The sequence below is a fragment of the Bombina bombina genome, chromosome 5 (assembly GCF_027579735.1).
Source record: "Bombina bombina isolate aBomBom1 chromosome 5, aBomBom1.pri, whole genome shotgun sequence".
Lineage (NCBI taxonomy): Eukaryota > Metazoa > Chordata > Amphibia > Anura > Bombinatoridae > Bombina > Bombina bombina.
The window spans coordinates 1,033,198,305-1,033,217,473 of record NC_069503.1 but is presented as its reverse complement, the minus strand read 5'-3'; the positions used below and the strand labels follow the sequence as shown (position 1 = coordinate 1,033,217,473).

General features: G+C 34.9%; 1 protein-coding gene across 1 annotated transcript in view; it reads left to right on the top strand.

Moving 5' to 3' along the window:
* Positions 1-19,169, top strand: part of CSMD3 (CUB and Sushi multiple domains 3) — a 1,747,434-nt gene that overhangs the window by 847,037 nt on the left and 881,228 nt on the right. The window contains 2 exon segments of the mRNA XM_053715303.1: positions 7,838-7,941; positions 8,837-8,949. Of these exon segments, the coding sequence (XP_053571278.1) occupies positions 7,838-7,941; positions 8,837-8,949 (217 nt within the window).

The following is a 19,169-nucleotide window of genomic DNA, read 5'->3' as shown; positions in this document are numbered from 1 at the left end:
GTTTCTGTAAGTATATATATAGTTTTCCTATGAAAACTTCATCTTGTAAAAATGCTTCTCAAGGAGAATTTCACCAATTGTACACTTTGGAAGGTGCATAGTGCACATTAGCTTGTGGAATTGTCTACCACTTTGAGAGGAGTTACTTAAAGGGACATGAAAAACAAAAAATGTCTTTCATGATTCAGACAGAGCATGCAATTTTAAACAACTTTCAAAATGACTTATATTTTCAAAGGCGCTTCATTCTCTTGGTATCCTTTGTTGAAAGAGCAGCAACGCACTACTGGGAGGTAGCTAAACATATCAGGGGAGCCAATGACAAGAGGCATATATGTGCAGCCACCAATCACCAGCTAGCTCCCAGCTCCTAAGCCTACATAGGCTTGCTTTTTTTAACAAAGGATACCAAGAACAAAGCAAATTACATAATAGAAGTACATTTAAAAGTTGTGGAGTGAACAACGCCAGCTGGATTGCAGTGACTGAAGGATTTTGTTACAAGCCTCTGTCATTTTGTATCTAGTAAGTGGTTTTTAAAGATATAGACATATATATATGCATTGGAGCCCTTTGCAAGTAAGTAGATGAAAACATGAAAAATCATATTTATACATTATTCATATTTAACGAAGGTTTTAACTCTATATTTACTGTAAATATTTCCCATTCCTATGTTCTGCACATAGATGTTCTATGTATTTTTAAATAGTTATTCCTATATATGTATATACTTCTAACACAGTTAACACTCGAGCGGGTGCGTTGAATAACACTCTACTTGTAATCCCTAAATAAATTTTATAAACATAGTGTTGAAGTTATTCTTTATCTCCTTCTAGTCACGGTTGCCTCCATAATGAACACGTGATGGGATACTCCTTCAGATACTTGCAGTGTAACCTAGGGTCAATATTTGCAGCTCTCATGATAAGAGGGAGGTGCATACATGTATGTAGTGTGTCCCTTTAATGCACATACATGCACACAAAACATGCAAAGGGCTGAACTCTCAAAGTGGACTGGATACATATTTGGTGCCCATAATTGCATTTTCACAATAAATGTTGTGCATTTCAGAAAATAAATCTCAATGCACAGCAGTGGCACATCAGCTAATTCTAACTGGGTGCAAAATCCACCAGGAAATTATATAAAATTATATTAAAATTCACATGGAAGGCTGTGAAGGGGCACTTGGACTTGTCTTCTCTATGCCAATAGCTGTTATTATGTCTTAGATTATTTTTCCCCCCCACAAAAAAACATGATACCATTGAAGGAGGGGATTCTGGGTAGGCATATAGAAATGATCTTCACAAAACTCCGCATTTCTTGTTTCTTAACTCTGTTTAGTATACAGTGTACAAGGCCCAGCACTAGTACCCAGGCAAGTAGGTGCACGCTGTAGGGACCCTGCACTAGTCCCTTGTAGAATCCAAAAGAAGCAGAAAAACAGCAGCACCTTGTAAATGCAAAAGATTCTTCCTTTATTGGTTTAACATCATGGCAGACAAGAGATACAACGTTTCGGTCATACACTGACCTTAATCATGTTCTAAATAACATCATAACTGCTCACACTTTATACCCTTACTTAGAGGGGAGGGGCTCAATTACCTGGTTCAGGTGTAATCAAGTACATTCCTAACCTACATACTCCCTCTAGTGGTTGTTAGCAGAGAGATCATTCTTCTTTAACCCTCAAAGACCTGTAAATACATACAACCTAAGTTAAAAATAATATATAACATATTTATATGTTAAAATTAAAAATACTTGAAGCTAGCAAAAAATGTAAAATTCCCAGAATTACATATATTGTCTAGTGTAAGTACATAGCCCACAAGGTACCTTTTTATGGTTCAAGGAGAGACATGTATATTAAAGGGTTATCCCCCAATCTATTTCTTTATTCATCCCTACAGGGACCAAAGATTGCAGGGTATATATCCAAAATGTTTCCCTACTTTTCAACATTTTAAGCCTATCACCCCCTCGCCTAGGTCTTTTAATATGTTCAATGATTTGAAACCTAAGTTGCGAGATTGAGTGACCAGCCTGAAGAAAATGACCTGACACCGGGGCTTCAAGGTTTTTTGTACGAATATTGGATTTGTGTTCATTTATACGATCCCTGGCCCTGCGTGTTGACTCCCCTACATAGATTTTAGAGCAGGGGCATTTAATCAGATAAATAATAAAATCTGTATTGCATGTGTAGTATCCAGAGATATTATATCTCTTTCCTGTTAGGGGGTGTAGAAATATCCCACCTTTGATCATGCTGTTGCAGTTGCAGCATCCTAAACAAGGATAGCAACCCATCCTAGGACTATTAATATGTGTCTGTCTCAGACCCTTCTCTGGGCCAATGTCAGCTTTGACCAAAGTGTCCCTAATATTTCTACATCTCCTATAGGCTGGCATAGGGGGCTCTTGGAATTCTTTGATATGCTTATTTAAATCCTTTATCATTGGCCAATGTTTCCTGATGATACCATTTATTTTGTTACTAAGTGGGTTAAACTCAGATACAAATACAAGTCTCTCCTTTTTCTGAAATTTCCTATTTACATTATTTCCCTTAGGAATTAGTTCCCTATTGGGAGCCTCAATTTCTTTAATTTGACTATCAATCAGGGATTTAGGAAAACCCCTTTTGAGAAAACATTTGCCCATCTCTTTGAGTCTGGAGGCCATCTTATCCTCATCTGAGACTATTCGCTTCACACGTAGGAGCTGGCTCTTGGGCAAACTTCTAATCAAGGATGGAGAGTGTGCACTATCAAACCTCAATAGGCTGTTTCTATCACTCATTTTTTTGTACAAATCAGTTTTTAAAGACCTACCATCCTTGATTATCAGTGTGTCCAAGAAAGGGACCGATTCCTCACTCAGGTTCAATTGAAATTTTATAGATCTTGTTGAAATGTTTAAATCTGCTACAAATTCATATAAGGATTCAATGTCGCCCCCCCATATGCCAAACACGTCATCTATGTAACGAAACCAGCAAAGTCCATATTTCTAGAACATGCCATTAGTGTATACAAATTTTTCTTCATACATGTTCATATAGATGTTGGCATATGTGGGGGCGACATTTGACCACATAGCAGTCCCCTGACATTGGATATAAAACTGACTCTGAAAAAGGAAATAGTTACAATAAAGAACTAGTTGCAGTAACTCCATAACAAAATCCCTCTCAAAGGTGGTTAGTAAACCACTGGATGTGATAGCCTGCCTGGTAGCATCCAAACCACTATTATATGTGATAGAAGTATATAGGCTACTCACATCCAGTGTATAGAGAATAAAATGGTCTCGTTTGAGTAACAATTTAACATTGGGTAAATTAAACCTTAGAAACAAGAGTAACTTTACACCTGTTATTCACAATTCGAGCATAGATACTTTTATTCAATTGGTGCTAAAAGATGTAAGCCTATTACAGAACAGAGTTACACTGAATAAAAGCCTAATTTTACATCAGCAGAGTTTAAGGCATTGAAAGATCTTAGCAGTAACAAACATATAATATGCAAGCCGGCTGATAAGGGCGGGGCCACCGTGATACTCAACAGGGACTATTATATACAAGAGATTAAGACTCAGCTTCAGGATGGGGATGTTTACTTGCCACTGGATAGGGATCCTTCATTTGAAGTTAAAAAAGAACTTGAGAAATGTGTATCTAAGGCAATGTGTAATGGTCTAATTACTGGAAATGAGAAAAGCTTTTTGATTCCAGATACATTTTCCATACCAGTCTTTTACACATTGCCGAAGATACACAAAAATCTTGATAAACCGCCGGGCCGTCCAATAGTGGCAAGTACCAACTCCATCCTTACTAATGTATCTATATATCTGGATAGGATATTAAGACCATTGGTCACTACAGCCATATCCTATATTAAAGACACAGGGGATTTCCTTCAAAAATTACAGGAGGTAGTTTTACAGAGTGATAAATTTATTCTCTATACACTGGATGTGAGTAGCCTATATACTTCTATCACACATAATAGTGGTTTGGATGCTACCAGGCAGGCTATCACATCCAGTGGTTTACTAACCACCTTTGAGAGGGATTTTGTTATGGAGTTACTGCAACTAGTTCTTTATTGTAACTATTTCCTTTTTCAGAGTCAGTTTTATATCCAATATCAGGGGACTGCTATGGGGTCAAATGTCGCCCCCACATATGCCAACATCTATATGAACATGTATGAAGAAAAGTTTGTATACACTAATGGCATGTTCCAGAAATATGGACTTTGCTGGTTTCATTACATAGATGACGTGTTTGGCATATGGGGGGGGGGGGGGCGACATTGACTCCTTATATGAATTTGTAGCAGATTTAAACATTTCAACAAGATCTATAAAATTTCAATTGAACCTGAGTGAGGAATCGGTCCCTTTCTTGGACACACTGATAATCAAGGATGGTAGGTCTTTAAAAACTGATTTGTACAAACAAATGAGTGATAGAAACAGCCTATTGAGGTTTGATAGTGCACACTCTCCATCCTTGATTAGAAGTTTGCCCAAGAGCCAGCTCCTACGTGTGAAGCGAATAGTCTCAGATGAGGATAAGATGACCTCCAGACTCAAAGAGATGGGCAAATGTTTTCTCAAAAGGGGTTTTCCTAAATCCCTGATTGATAGTCAAATTAAAGAAATTGAGGCTCCCAATAGGGAACTAATTCCTAAGGGAAATAATGTAAATAGGAAATTTCAGAAAAAGGAGAGACTTGTATTTGTATCTGAGTTTAACCCACTTAGTAACAAAATAAATGGTATCATCAGGAAACATTGGCCAATGATAAAGGATTTAAATAAGCATATCAAAGAATTCCAAGAGCCCCCTATGCCAGCCTATAGGAGATGTAGAAATATTAGGGACACTTTGGTCAAAGCTGACATTGGCCCAGAGAAGGGTCTGAGACAGACACATATTAATAGTCCTCGGATGGGTTGCTATCCTTGTTTAGGATGCTGCAACTGCAACAGCATGATCAAAGGTGGGATATTTCTACACCCCCTAACAGGAAAGAGATATAATATCTCTGGATACTACACATGCAATACAGATTTTATTATTTATCTGATTAAATGCCCCTGCTCTAAAATCTATGTAGGGGAGTCAACACGCAGGGCCAGGGATCGTATAAATGAACACAAATCCAATATTCGTACAAAAAACCTTGAAGCCCCGGTGTCAGGTCATTTTCTTCAGGCTGGTCACTCAATCTCGCAACTTAGGTTTCAAATCATTGAACATATTAAAAGACCTAGGCGAGGGGGTGATAGGGTTAAAATGTTGAAAAGTAGGGAAACATTTTGGATATATACCCTACAATCTTTGGCCCCTGTAGGGATGAATAAAAAACCATAAAAAGGTACCTTGTGGGCTATGTACTTACACTAGACAATATATGTAATTCTGGGAATTTTACATTTTTTGCTAGCTTCAAGTATTTTTAATTTTAACATATAAATATGTTATATATTATTTTTAACTTAGGTTGTATGTATTTACAGGTCTTTGAGGGTTAAAGAAGAATGATCTCTCTGCTAACAACCACTAGAGGGAGTATGTAGGTTAGGAATGTACTTGATTACAACTGAACCAGGTAATTGAGCCCCTCCCCTCTAAGTAAGGGTATAAAGTGTGAGCAGTTATGATGTTATTTAGAACATGATTAAGGTCAGTGTATGACCGAAACGTTGTATCTCTTGTCTGCCATGATGTTAAACCAATAAAGGAAGAATTTTTTGCATTTACAAGGTGCTGCTGTTTTTCTGCTTCTTAACTCTGTTTAAACATGATACTGAAGACAGATTTGATGCATAATATGGGTAAAAGTATAAAGAAAATGAAAAGATCTATCCATATATATGAATTAATCTATCCATTCTAATAGATGTGTGTGTTGTGCTTGTATGTCACATATATTGTATACCTTATAATGAACTACTATGCAAAAAAAATTTTTATAATGAAAATGAATTTTGATGAATATTAAGGAATATATGCAGAAAAGCACCACAGCGAACACAAAACTGGATTTGCAAGAAATCAAGACAGTGCAGACTGCATGATATGATAATATACCACTAGAGGACAATAGTATAACATTTTTGCTAGTTTTTGCTAGTTTAGTATCATAATAGAAATTACAGATTTTTTTTTTTACTGAGCATATATTTCTTTGCCAAAAGTAATCACAACTAATTATTTTCATGCTCTCAGTACAGGATTATGAAAGTGTTTTTGCTGCAAGAATTACAAATCATTTTACAAAAACAAGTATTAAAAACCATCAAATAGAATTGACTTTAATGCTTTGTAGTAGATATCAAATAATATTGTGGATATCTTCAAGTTACAGTAATATTTAAATACTCTACTCGAAAATATCACAGCTTTTAGTGAGATTGAAAGTAAGTTATTAAATAGTTGAATTATCTATATATTTAAAATGTAAAATACAAAAGGGAAATTCCAAATGTGTAATCATGCAGTGTTTAATATATATATACATATATATATATATATATATATATATATATACACATATATATATATGTTTATATATACACACACACAAATATATATATAGTAAAATTTGCCTAAAATTAGTACCTTTATGTATTTTAAATATATTAGTTGTTGAATTATTGAAGATCTAAGTGTAAAGGTTTAGTTTGCATGTATTACATTGGCACTGGGTGCCACCATGTTGAAACCTAAGTTTAATATATATATATATATATATATATATATATATATATATATATATATATATATATATATATATTTATCCAGAGAGGTAAAAGCACTCACAGTGACACCATTTGTATGCGTCTCAGTCCAGCTTGCCCGGGGTGCTTTTAAAAATATAACATATTCATCCACAGGTAAAAAGCACTCACCGGGTCTTTGTATTAACAAATAAGTTTAATGTTTAAACTTATTTGTTAATACAAAGACCCGGTGAGTGCTTTTTACCTGTGGATGAATATATATACATATATATATATATATATATATATATATATATATATATATATATATATATATATATACTGTATATATCTTCTGTTGAGGACGATTAGGGACAGTCAATAAAAGTGCGTGCAAACAAGAATTATAGTGATTTCACACAGCCAACATTTGTATACTCTCTTTCATTGACTTGTTATATCTGTTCATAATTGTTCTCATAAGAGGTGATTGATCGGGGGATAGCAATGTTTCAACATGTCACAGCCCATTATATTTAATAGAAACTCAGGCTAATTGAACAAATCAACATTTTCTAGAGTTACATTGCAGTAAAAGGAGAGAAAATAAAACATGAAACTATAATTAAACATTTTATAGTGCAATCTCAAATTGTTTAAAATTCTAAATATACAAATTTCGGCAAGTGCAAAGTATGTGACTTGAAATCTCCAAATTTACCTGTAAAGTTAATAGGATTTAACTTAAAGTCCCTTGTAAGCTGGTTATTTTTACATCTTCGACTTTTAATAGCAGAGTGGCTAATTTTTGTTTTTAATAAGCAACCGGAAATAACTTGGAATATGCAAGCTGATTGTAAAGGATGGATTGGTTCTGGTGAAATTCAATCCCAATAGGGTAGATCACAATATAATGTTACTCAGCCCTTTGACTTTTTCACATCAGCCGTTTTAAGTAATGTTGCTAAATGTTATTCCATGCAAGTATGGTTACTTAGTGCATTAGCAATAACTTTTTCAAATTGCAGAATAATGAATAATAATATATGTTATTATATTGTATGTTCTATTTTAGGTGATTCAAATAAATTTTGAAGAATTTGATCTTGAAATTGGTTATGACACGCTTACTATTGGTGATGGGGGTGAAGTCGGAGATCCAAAAACAGTTTTGCAAGAGTAAGTTCTGGTTGGAATTATTATTGTGTTATCTGATATATATATATATATATATATATATATATATATTTGTAATATTTTTTTGTTTTTAAACATTTCCATGTATTTACCATAAAATCAATTAATAATTTTGTGTTTGTTAAAAAACATTAAAGAAAAATTAAATATGAATATACTTTGCTCCACCTCATTTGTAAGCTTTTTTTTTTCTATAACTGTATATTTTATTGCAAGTTAAATAAAAATGTATTTCAAAATGTTTCAGTTTTAACTAAATAATGAGTAGAATACTAATGACCTTAGAACAAAGTTTAATCTTTGTTCATTTGTTAGTTCTCCTTTTTGTGAAATATACATGGGAAATTGTTCATGTTACTTAATGACATTTTTAGTTTATGTAAAATATTAGGAAAATTAATTAATTATTATTCTTCCAATTGACGGTTAGCTCTTAGTAGTAACTTTTAGAGTTTTTCAACAACAGATGCTAAGAGAACAAAATACATTTGACAATATAATTAAATAAGTCTCTTAAAATTGTGTGCCCTATGTGAACTATTAAAGTTTGGTTTTGACTTTTATGCCACTTTAAAGAAAAACGTAATTCCTTGTAAAATGCTTAATTATAGACTGTAGAAAGAATGCAATGAACTTCCATTGTTTATTTGATTTGCTTTTATTATAATTTAATACTGAAAATACCAGTTTTACCAATGTCCCCAGAGAAAGAATAGTGCATTTACTGGAATTTGGAACCCTGGTTTCATGTCTATTTAAGTTTATGTGCATTTGGAAGTACTTAAAATAGAAGTATCTTCTAATTCTAAAAACTTTGGTTTATATATTTGGTTAGTATGATATCATTTTATAAATACATGTCTATTCTTTTCCGTAGGTTATCAGGAAGTTTTGTTCCCGATTTAATTGTGAGCATCAGTAACCAAATGTGGCTTCATCTACAATCTGATGAAAGCATTGGATCAATTGGTTTTAAGGTGAACTATAAAGGTAATAATATTTTTATAATGCTGTAGAACTGATTGCATATTAATTAAATAAATGTTTGATTCAAATGTTCAACAGCAATTTTTGCTTGGTAAAACCAATATTGTGTCTTTCATGAAAACATATGTTAACTCATACTGATGGTCCCATTTATTTTTAGTGCTGGTAAGTCCTAGTGTTTTTGAAACGCTAGGATTTACCATCACTTTAATATGCTCATGAACATCTGTTAAAGTATATTGCTAGATCTTCTGTTATAAAGTGTTCAATATTTAATATGACACTTACCTAGATAATAATCACTCTCCTTTTATAAATAATCAAACAGTGATAACTAAACAATTTGAAACTTTGCTAGTTACTTTCATTTCAGACATGAACGATCAGAATTATAAAGCACAGGCCGATACCGTAAATGTAGAATGGTTGTTGATTATAATTTATTGACTTAATACTATTTATTTTCCACAGAAAACACTTAGTTATAAATCAGTAATCTGCAGCTGATTAATATCTTTATCCATCTTAATTATGCTTATATCTATTGGACTAGATAAAATATATAGTTGGCCCTGGTCGATTGGATTTTTAACCCATGACAAACAATTTTGAACTGTTATTGCACATAATACATATGACCACTTAACAGTTGGACCATCTCACTGCCTCACACCCCTTTGTAGTATAAATAAAGCACTTTTACTTGTGTAAATATAAAAATAATTAAGGAAAAGTATGTTTGTTTGTTTTTACATATTATTGTATTTTCTACATGTATTGATTAAGGCAATTGTACATCCGCTGTTCATGATATCCTCACGTTGATCATATCTATTACAAGATGATGAATTTGATATTGTACAGATATACAATAATACATAATTATCCACCTCCCCTTTCTGTTGTATACTTAACATTTTCATTTTTTTGATTTACTACTGAATATTTCTTGCTAGGTGTTTTATGCATTTTCTGTCAGATATGTCAGATGCCTCTTTGTTTTTAGAATAATAGAGTTGGGTCTTGTTATGTCTAAATAACATCTGGATGGATACTTTAAGTGCTAATTTAATGAGGCGACTTGCAATTCTAACAATACAGCTTACTCTCTGATGATTAATTAATTATGCTTGCAAAGAATAGAACTATTTTTAATTATCTAGCAATATCAATGCTTTTATACTTGGGTGGTTATATAATGTTATTGCTGCTCTTTGGATTATAATCATTGCTTAAATATCCTCCCACTGCTCTGCTGCAGAGGAATGCAAAACAAACCGTTACTTAGAGAACTGTATAAATTTACTGCTCTTATTTCGCATGAGCATCCCAGTGACAAGCTGGGGGGGGGGGGAAATCTATCTATCTATTATCTATCACTTATATATCTTTCTGTCTGTCTGTCTATCTATCTATCTATCTAGCTATTATCTATCAATCATCTATACATCTATCTTTCTATTTATCTATCAATCATCTGTCTGTGTGTCTATCTATCTAGACGTCTGTTTAGCTATCATCTATCTATCTATCTATCTATCTATCTATCTATTTATCTATCTACCTATCTATCATTTATCTATCTATCTTTGATATATCTATCTATCTATCTATCTATCTATTATTTATATGTATATCTATCTATTTATCTATCCATCATCTATATATCTATCTATCTATTATCTATCACTTATATATATTTCTGTCTGTCTATCTATCTATATATCTATCTATATAGCTATTATCTATCAATCATCTATACATCTATCTTTCTATTTATCTATCTATCTATCTATCTATCTAGCTATTATCTATCAATCATCTATACATCTATCTTTCTATTTATCTATCTATCAATCATCTGTCTGTCTGTCTATGCGTCTGTTTAGCTATCTATCATCTATCTATCTATCTATCTATCTATCTATTTATCTACCTATCTATCATTTATATATCTATCTTTTATCTATCTATCTATCCATCTTTTATCTATCTACCTATTATATATATGTCTATCTATCTATTTATCTATCTATCATCTATCAATCTATCTATCTATCTATCTATCTATCTATCTATCTTTCTATCTATCTTTCTATCTATCTATATATCTATCTATCCGTCTGTTTATCTATCTATCTATCTATCTATCTATCTATCTATCTATCTACAAATATAATACTTTGTTAGCTTATATTGAAAATAAATGACCTAATAGGCATATGTAAATGGTAATTATTTTTAATATCTGCTAAAAATATATATAAAATATGTGCTAAAAAATATAATGATTTTTCTAGAATAAAGGATGCAAAGGGACATGTTACACTTATGCTAGTTTCCTTGAAAGGGATAAAACATATTTTTAAAAAGTTGATTAGAAAATATCAGACATCTCTATGTATAAAAATAAAGACACTTTATCACAAAATGCCTTCAGCTCTCAAGAGTAAGTGCTCTGAGAAGAGTTATCCTTCACTCTTTTTACTGTCATTTGCTTGTAGAAAAAATATTGCTAATCAGCACAATCATTACTGTATTCACAATTTGCTTTACTCTGAACTTATCAAATTCTTCCATAATCTTGAGAGATTTCATAGTAGATTTCCTTAAACCAATGTTCATATAACTGCATGTAATAGACACTACTATAAAGAAGTTTATGCACAGATGCTGATCTAAAAATCAAATATAAAACCTTTTGAAAACCTATTTAGAAGCTTCCAGTTTAGCACTGTTGATGAGGTTTGGCTGGGACACCCAGTGACAGGGGCTGGGAAAACAAGGACGAGCAGACATTCCCTTCTTCCCTGCATATGAAAAGACAACATAAACAGGAGTCATCAGGAGTCTGTAAACACATGTATACATCTGACAGTCACAGTGTGGGGCTTGGTTAGGAGTCTAAAAATCTGCACGTTATTAAAAAATAATCAAAACTATACATTATACACTACCAGATGGACGATATAAATGGATAATCTACAAAACATTTATGCAAAGAAAAATCTAGTGTACAATGTCCCTTTAAACTGAGGAGATAAATAAAGTGACTGTGTTCAAAAGTTCTTGCGACAAGACTAGGGAAGCACCTCCCTTCTATAATCCACCTGGACCAAGTTGGGTTTGTCCAAGGCAGACAGGGTACAGATAATACCCGTAGACTGTTGAACATCTTTGCTGAATCTCATGATATGGGTTTGCCCCTTCTCGCCCTGTCATTAGATGCCAAAAAGGCGTTCGACAGGGTGAGATGGGAATACATGTTTGAAACCTTGAGAACATTTGGGATCCCGCACTCATTCTGTAAAGCAGTTGAGGCCCTATACACCCTCCCCACAGCAGTGGTTAAGGGACTGGGTTTCTGCTCCCCTAGGATACACATACGGAATGGAACGAGACAGGGATGTCCCCTGTCGCCGCTCCTCTTTGCGATGGTTATGGAGCCATTAGCGGAAGCCATTAGACAGGACACCCAAATCCAGGGTCTATTGCTACATGACTCAGTACAAAAGGTGGCATTGTTTGCTGATGATCTCACACTTTTCATTGCTGAGTCGACCCTATCGTTCCCACCGTTGATGGCTCTCATCGAAAGATTTGGTGTACTCTCTAATTACAAAATAAATGTAGCCAAGACGGAGGCGTACATGATCCATCTTGACCATCAAGAACAGAGAACACTACGACAACAATACTCCTTCAAATGGTCCACTAGAGGTATTCGGCACCTTGGGGTCTTCTTGTCTCATGACAAGGAGACGGTCCTCCAGGAGAACTACCACACCTTGCTAAAGGTAGTTGACAAACACTTGAAATCCAAGAAATACGACGAGCTCTCCTGGATGGGTAGGATTGCAGCCTTGAAGATGATGCTACTGCCCAAACTAACATACATTATGCGATGCATCCCCCTCCCAGTCCCAGAAAAGCTCTTGAAAAGTTTTCAGACCCTTTTCAAAGGGTATGTCTGGAACAACAAGAGACCTAGAGTCGCGGCATCAATCTTACAGTCCCCCCTAGATCAGGGAGGACTAGGCTTGCCAAGCGTGAGGATGTACTATGAAGCGGCAATGATCTCTCATGTCTCAGCTTGGGGACGAGACCTCCCTCCCACGAGATGGAGGGAGCTGGAACAGGCATCACTACCTGCTTATATTGATTTATCCGATTTGCTGTGGTTCCCCCCGCACCTTGCCACCATACACACCATCTCTAACCCAATTGTGAGAGGATGCCAAATGTTATGGTATAAACTGCGGCATAACACCCAGATCGCCCCCCATCCTTCTCCTATCCAGCCGGTACTCCTCATACTCCAGACCCTCCCCAACATGAGGCTGAACCGGTGGCGTAGGGTCGGGATTTTGACAGTAGGTGACTTTTACGCAGAAGGTCGCCTTCTTACGCAAGACGAGATGGTGGCAAACTTCGAGGTCCCGCGGCAGTTGGTATTCGAACTTCTAAGATTGAGATCACTACTAAAAGCCTGGGGGTTCCTGGGAGACGCCCCACGACCCCCTACGGCTTGGGAATCTAGATGGAAAACGGGCCTACAGACCCATAAACCCCTCACGGCACACTACCAATGCCTACTGGTTCCCCCTACAATTCCAAAGACGAGACACATGCTCTCCTGGGAGGCAGATCTCAAAACGACATACTCCCCTAAGAAATGGACATTGGCCATCGCCAAGACCAAGGCTGCTCTGCATTGCACCACGATGTACGAGCTTTACTTTAACATGCTCACCAGGTGGCACCTGGTCCCGACCAGACTGCAGACCCTCTATCCCAATCACTCCCCCTCCTGTTGGAGAAATTGTGGTGGCATTGGTGCGCCACTACACACGTGGTGGACTTGTCCTAACCTAAAGTCACTCTGGAGTAAGACCAGTAGGATCTGTAGCTCGATGGGCCTCCCAGAGATAGTGGACCCCGGAATGGCTCTCCTACACTTGGACCTGGAGAAAGTGCCCCCGCACAAGAGAACCCTCCTTATATACATACTCACCTCAGTTAAAATGGCAATTGCCAGAAACTGGAAAAAGGTGCATCCACCGAAATGGCAGAGTGTAACGGATTATCTAAATTATGTCAAGTCCATGGAAGACTTTGTTTACAGAGTCCAACGCAAGTCGGACATTTTCTGCCTTGTCTGGGAACCCTGGGAAGCTTACCTACAGAGCCTCAGAACTAAACGTTAGGATTTTCCTGCCCCTCAGTGTCACTGGCCCCTGCACGGGTCCAGGACGTCCTGAGCACTCCCCCTCACCCCCCCCCCCTTCTTCCCCTCCACTTAATGTGCCCCTTTCCTCCCCTCCCCCCCCGCATCTAATACCTCTTTCCCCTTTTGAGGGGGTACCTCAGCCCACGACAGTACAAAATTGGCTAAACCTAGATTTCACCCCTTTTGGGCGGAGGCCCTTGTCGGCCCCGCGCCCTCGCTCAGCAGCTTCCACAGGCCATACCCATACTACTACTGATTACTAGCGTAATTCCGCTCTTAAAAAACAGAATAAAAGGCGGAAAACACCACAATCTTAACCTATCAAAAGACAACGACTCTCCCTACCTGTGAACACTTTTGCATACTCCTTATCTCACCTCTCACCCAGATATAATTTGACCCTTAGAACTGTAAGGAATGGAGGTAAAAGCCTGGTTATGTGTAGCAACAACCTTGTCACTTTATCATAATGCGACATGTAACTCCTGTAATTTTTGTGTTTCATTCATATCTGTAATGTTTGTAAGAGTTGTGATGACCTATGTTTATAATAAAAATGTACAATAAAAAAAAAAATAAAAAAAAAAATAAAGTGACTGTGCCTGCACAAGCTAGAAGCAGACTCCCTTGCAAGTCATGGGATGTGGCTAATGAGGAAATTTTGAAGTAAAATATCCCTTTTTGAAAAGAGATGTACATGTGATATTTTCTGGTCAGATTTTTACAGATATTCTACATCATGTTTCGGGAATCAAACTGGTTTCATAACATAGAGCTCAGAACTAAATTGCATCGTCACACTCATGAAAAAAAAAAAAAGGTTTAAGCTTTAAAAACCTGTTTTATTGATTATAATTTGAAAGGTTCTAGTTGACAAACATTTTCTTCCATGCTTATGAAAGAACAGCAATCAAACATCTCCAAAAATGTTTGTGAGTAGAAGGGTGAAATTAAAGCTATTTGAATTAAGATTCAGATTATTAGGAAAGGCATACTTATACATGAACGATACCTGGATATCAGTTGCTCATTAGCATTGGTTTTCATAGAAACACCTCCTAAAAGTAGGATTTTTTCAGTGTGGTTGTGGTAATTAATGGTAATGGATTTTTAAATTAATACTAACTAAATATAATTCGATGGTAAAACCACTGAAACCATTACATCTACGTTAAATGAAATAAACTCTATAAAGGGTCTCCATTATTTCCAAGTAATTTATTAGGAACCAATATATATATATTTGCAGGTATATATACACATATATTTTACAACAAAACAGTCCAAATAATAGTGGGCAACTATCTACCACAACCCCAATTTGTGCAACACTGCTAACTAAATAAAATAATCACAGAGACATTTATCCCAGGAAAAGAAGGTAAAATACTTAGCCAAATTCACTAATGTGTGTTTTTTTTTTCTCTACGGCCAAAATCAGCCAACATCTAGTCACCCAATCACATGAGAGAAATGTGTACAGGCGCCATTCACAAGCTCGTTCCCACTAGTGTAGGATATATACAAATTCATTTTTAGTAATGGATACCTAGAGAACAAAGCATATTTGAAAAAAGAAGTAAATGTAAAAGTGTCTAAAAATGCCATACTCTATCTGAATCAAGCAAGTTTACTTTTGACTCTCCTATCCCTTTAAAATATATTTGTAATGCTTTGTTTGGTGGTATATTACTGCAGTTTTAAAGTTAATATATATTTCCAAACAATAATTGCTAGCCCTTATGCAACTAGTCTTTTAAACATATGGTACATGACTTAAAATGATATTTGAGTAGCCCAAATATTTCGCTTTATAACTTTTAAAGTCAATTGTGTTCTGTTACACCGCTTGCACACTACATGCATGGAGTGCCAGTAGGCTCCGGAGGATAATATACAACAAATAAAAAGGCAATTCTAATTCATAACAAGGCATAGTTATAGCACTGGGAGTGAAGATCTGAAGAAAGTAATGAACCCACAGACCACATAGGTAATCAATTTTGAAAAGAACATCTGTATGATTTTGATTTTTTTTTTCTTATGTCCACCGTGCAACCTTGAAAATATTATTCATTTATATTAGCCTTAATTCTCATTTTATTTTATTTTTTTGTCCGGGAAAGCTGCTACTTTCCATCTAATGTAATATTATAACTGCATACTACAAACAACCTTGATAAATAATGCATAAATATTCGCTATCACGTTTACATGATTATTAAAGGCACATTAATCTCATAGCATAAACCAGAAAGTGCTGCATCTTGGGTAAATATTTTTTAACTTAAAGGGACAGTCTAGGCCAAAATAAACTTTCATGATTCAGATAGAGCATGTAATTTTAAACAATTTTCCAATTTACTTTTATCACCAATTTTGCTTTGTTCTCTTGGTATTCTTAGTTGAAAGCTTAACCTAGGAGGTTCATATGCTAATTTCTTAGACCTTGAAGCCCACCTCTTTCAGATTGCATTTTAACAGTTTTTCACCACTAGAGGGTGTTAGTTCACATATTTCATATAGATAACACTGTGCTCGTGCACGTGAAGTAATCTGGGAGCAGGCACTGATTGGCTAGAGTGCAAGTCTGTCAAAAGAACTGAAAAAAGGGGCAGTTTGCAGAGGCTTAGATACAAGATAATCACAGAGGTTAAAAGTATATTATTATAACTGTGTTGGTTATGCAAAACTGGGAAATGGGTAATAAAGGGATTATCTATCTTTTAAAACAATACAAATTCTGGTGTAGACTGTCCCTTCAAAAGGAATGTAATTCAATTTTTTTGTTTCATGATTCAGGTGGAGTATGCAATTTTAAGCAACTTTCCAGTTTATTTCTATCAAATTTGTTTAGTTTTTGTATCCTTTGTTGAAAAGTATATCTAGGTAGGCTGAGAAGCTGCTGATTAGTGGCGGCACATATATGCCCTTTGCCATTTGTATTTAGCTAGCTCCCAGTAGTGCATTGCTGCTCCTTCAGCAAATGATCCCAAGAGAATGAAGCAAATTAGATAATAGAATTACAATGAAAACTTATTTAAAATTGTATGATCTATCTAATTCATGAAAGGTATATTTTGGGTTTCATGTCCCTTTAATGTCAGTGTGCTTTTGTCATTAATACCCCATAAAATTGAAATCATTACTTCTCTGAATACAACACAAATTGGTATTAATATCCCAATTAAAAAAAAAGTGCAAAGAAAATGGCAGTTTTTAAGGTTTAGCAATTACATCACAGATAGAAGGGCCTATATGATGAATAAACCCTTTTAATAATATGAAGTGATGCTAATAGGTGATGTGTGCAATTAAAAAATGAGATATGTGTATGTCTTTTTAAGGGATTTAAACAGGAGCATTAAAGGTATAGTGGGCTTGTGTGTTTGCTGGGTTATCAATGTGGTTATTTTTTTTAAAAAGTGTAAAAATTGTTAAATATAACTTTTTAAACGTTATTTGATTGAGCAGGTAGAGTTTGTATCTATGTGATGATATTGCTTATTAACGTTAACCAATATGGCTCGGGGGGTAATATAATGTTAGATTTGAAGCTTTGTTAAAAGAATAGTCTTGTCAAAATTAAACTTTCATGCTTCAGATAGAGGGGTAGATTTAATAAGCAGTGGATAATGCTTTCTACCATCCCCCGTATGCTGTCGGCATTTAGCGGCAATTTAATAAATTGACACCCAATGCATGCAATTTTAAGAAACTTTCTAATTTACTCCTATTATCAATTTTTCTTCATTCTCATGGTATCTTTATTTGAAAAAGCAATAATGTAAGCTTAGTAGCCAGCCCATTTTCTGTTCAGCACCTGGGTAGCACTTGCTGATTGATGTCTTAATGTAGCCACCAATCAGCAGGCACTACCCAGGTGCTGAACTAAAAATGGACTGGCTCATAAGCTTACATTCCAGCCTTTTCAAATAAATATCCCAATAGAACAAATAAAAATTTATAAAAGGAGTAAATTGGAAAGTTACTTAAAATTGCCTGTTCTATCTAAATCATGAAAGTTTAATTTTGACTTGACTGCCCCTTTAATAAGTAAAAGTGTTCTCTTGAGTTTATCCTTTTACCTGTGGAATTCAACAATTGAAAAATGGCTCCATATATTCTGAGAATTTGGTAAGTAATCAACAAAACAGGACTAAAATATGTTAAAGTGACATTAAACCCACATTTTTTCTTTTATGATTTAGAAAGAGCATGCAAAGTGTAATATCTTTCTAATTTACTTCTATTATCTAATTTGCTTTATTCTCTTGATATACTGTGCTGAAAAGCATATCTAGATATGCTCAGTAGCTGCTGATTGGTTGCTGTACATATATGCCTCATATGATTGGCTCACCCCTGTGCATTGCTTTTTCTTCAACAGAGGATAGCTAAATAATGAAGCAAACTAGATAATAGAAGTAAATTGGAAGGATGTTTAAAATTGTATTCTCTACTAGATTCATGAAAGAACATTTTTGGGTGTAGTGTCCTTTTAAGTATTGAGACATTTTTCATCAAAACAATAATAAAAAGAGTGGTGCTGATAAACAATGAAAACATCTGAATGTCATCATGTGGGTATAGAAAAAGCTCATTGGCAGCCTTTAACTTTCCATTAATGATTAAACCAAAGATTCTGATCAACCCCAAAATAATTTAAAATTTGGGAACAAACACAGTGTATATATAAGTGAAATTTAAAAACATGGTCCAAATAAGGTCCAAACCTGAGACATAAAATAGGCATCTTTACAAGTTTTAATGATGATGTGACTTTTGTAAAGAGTTAAAGGGGCATGAAACCCAAAATGTTTCTTTTATGATTCAGATAGATCATACAATTTTTAACAATTTGTCAATTTACTTCTATTATCTAATTTACTTCATTTCTTTGGTATCCTTTGTTGAAGGATCAATAATGCATTACTGAGAGCTAGCTGAAAGCCAATGACAAGATGCACATATGTGCAGCCACCAATCAGCA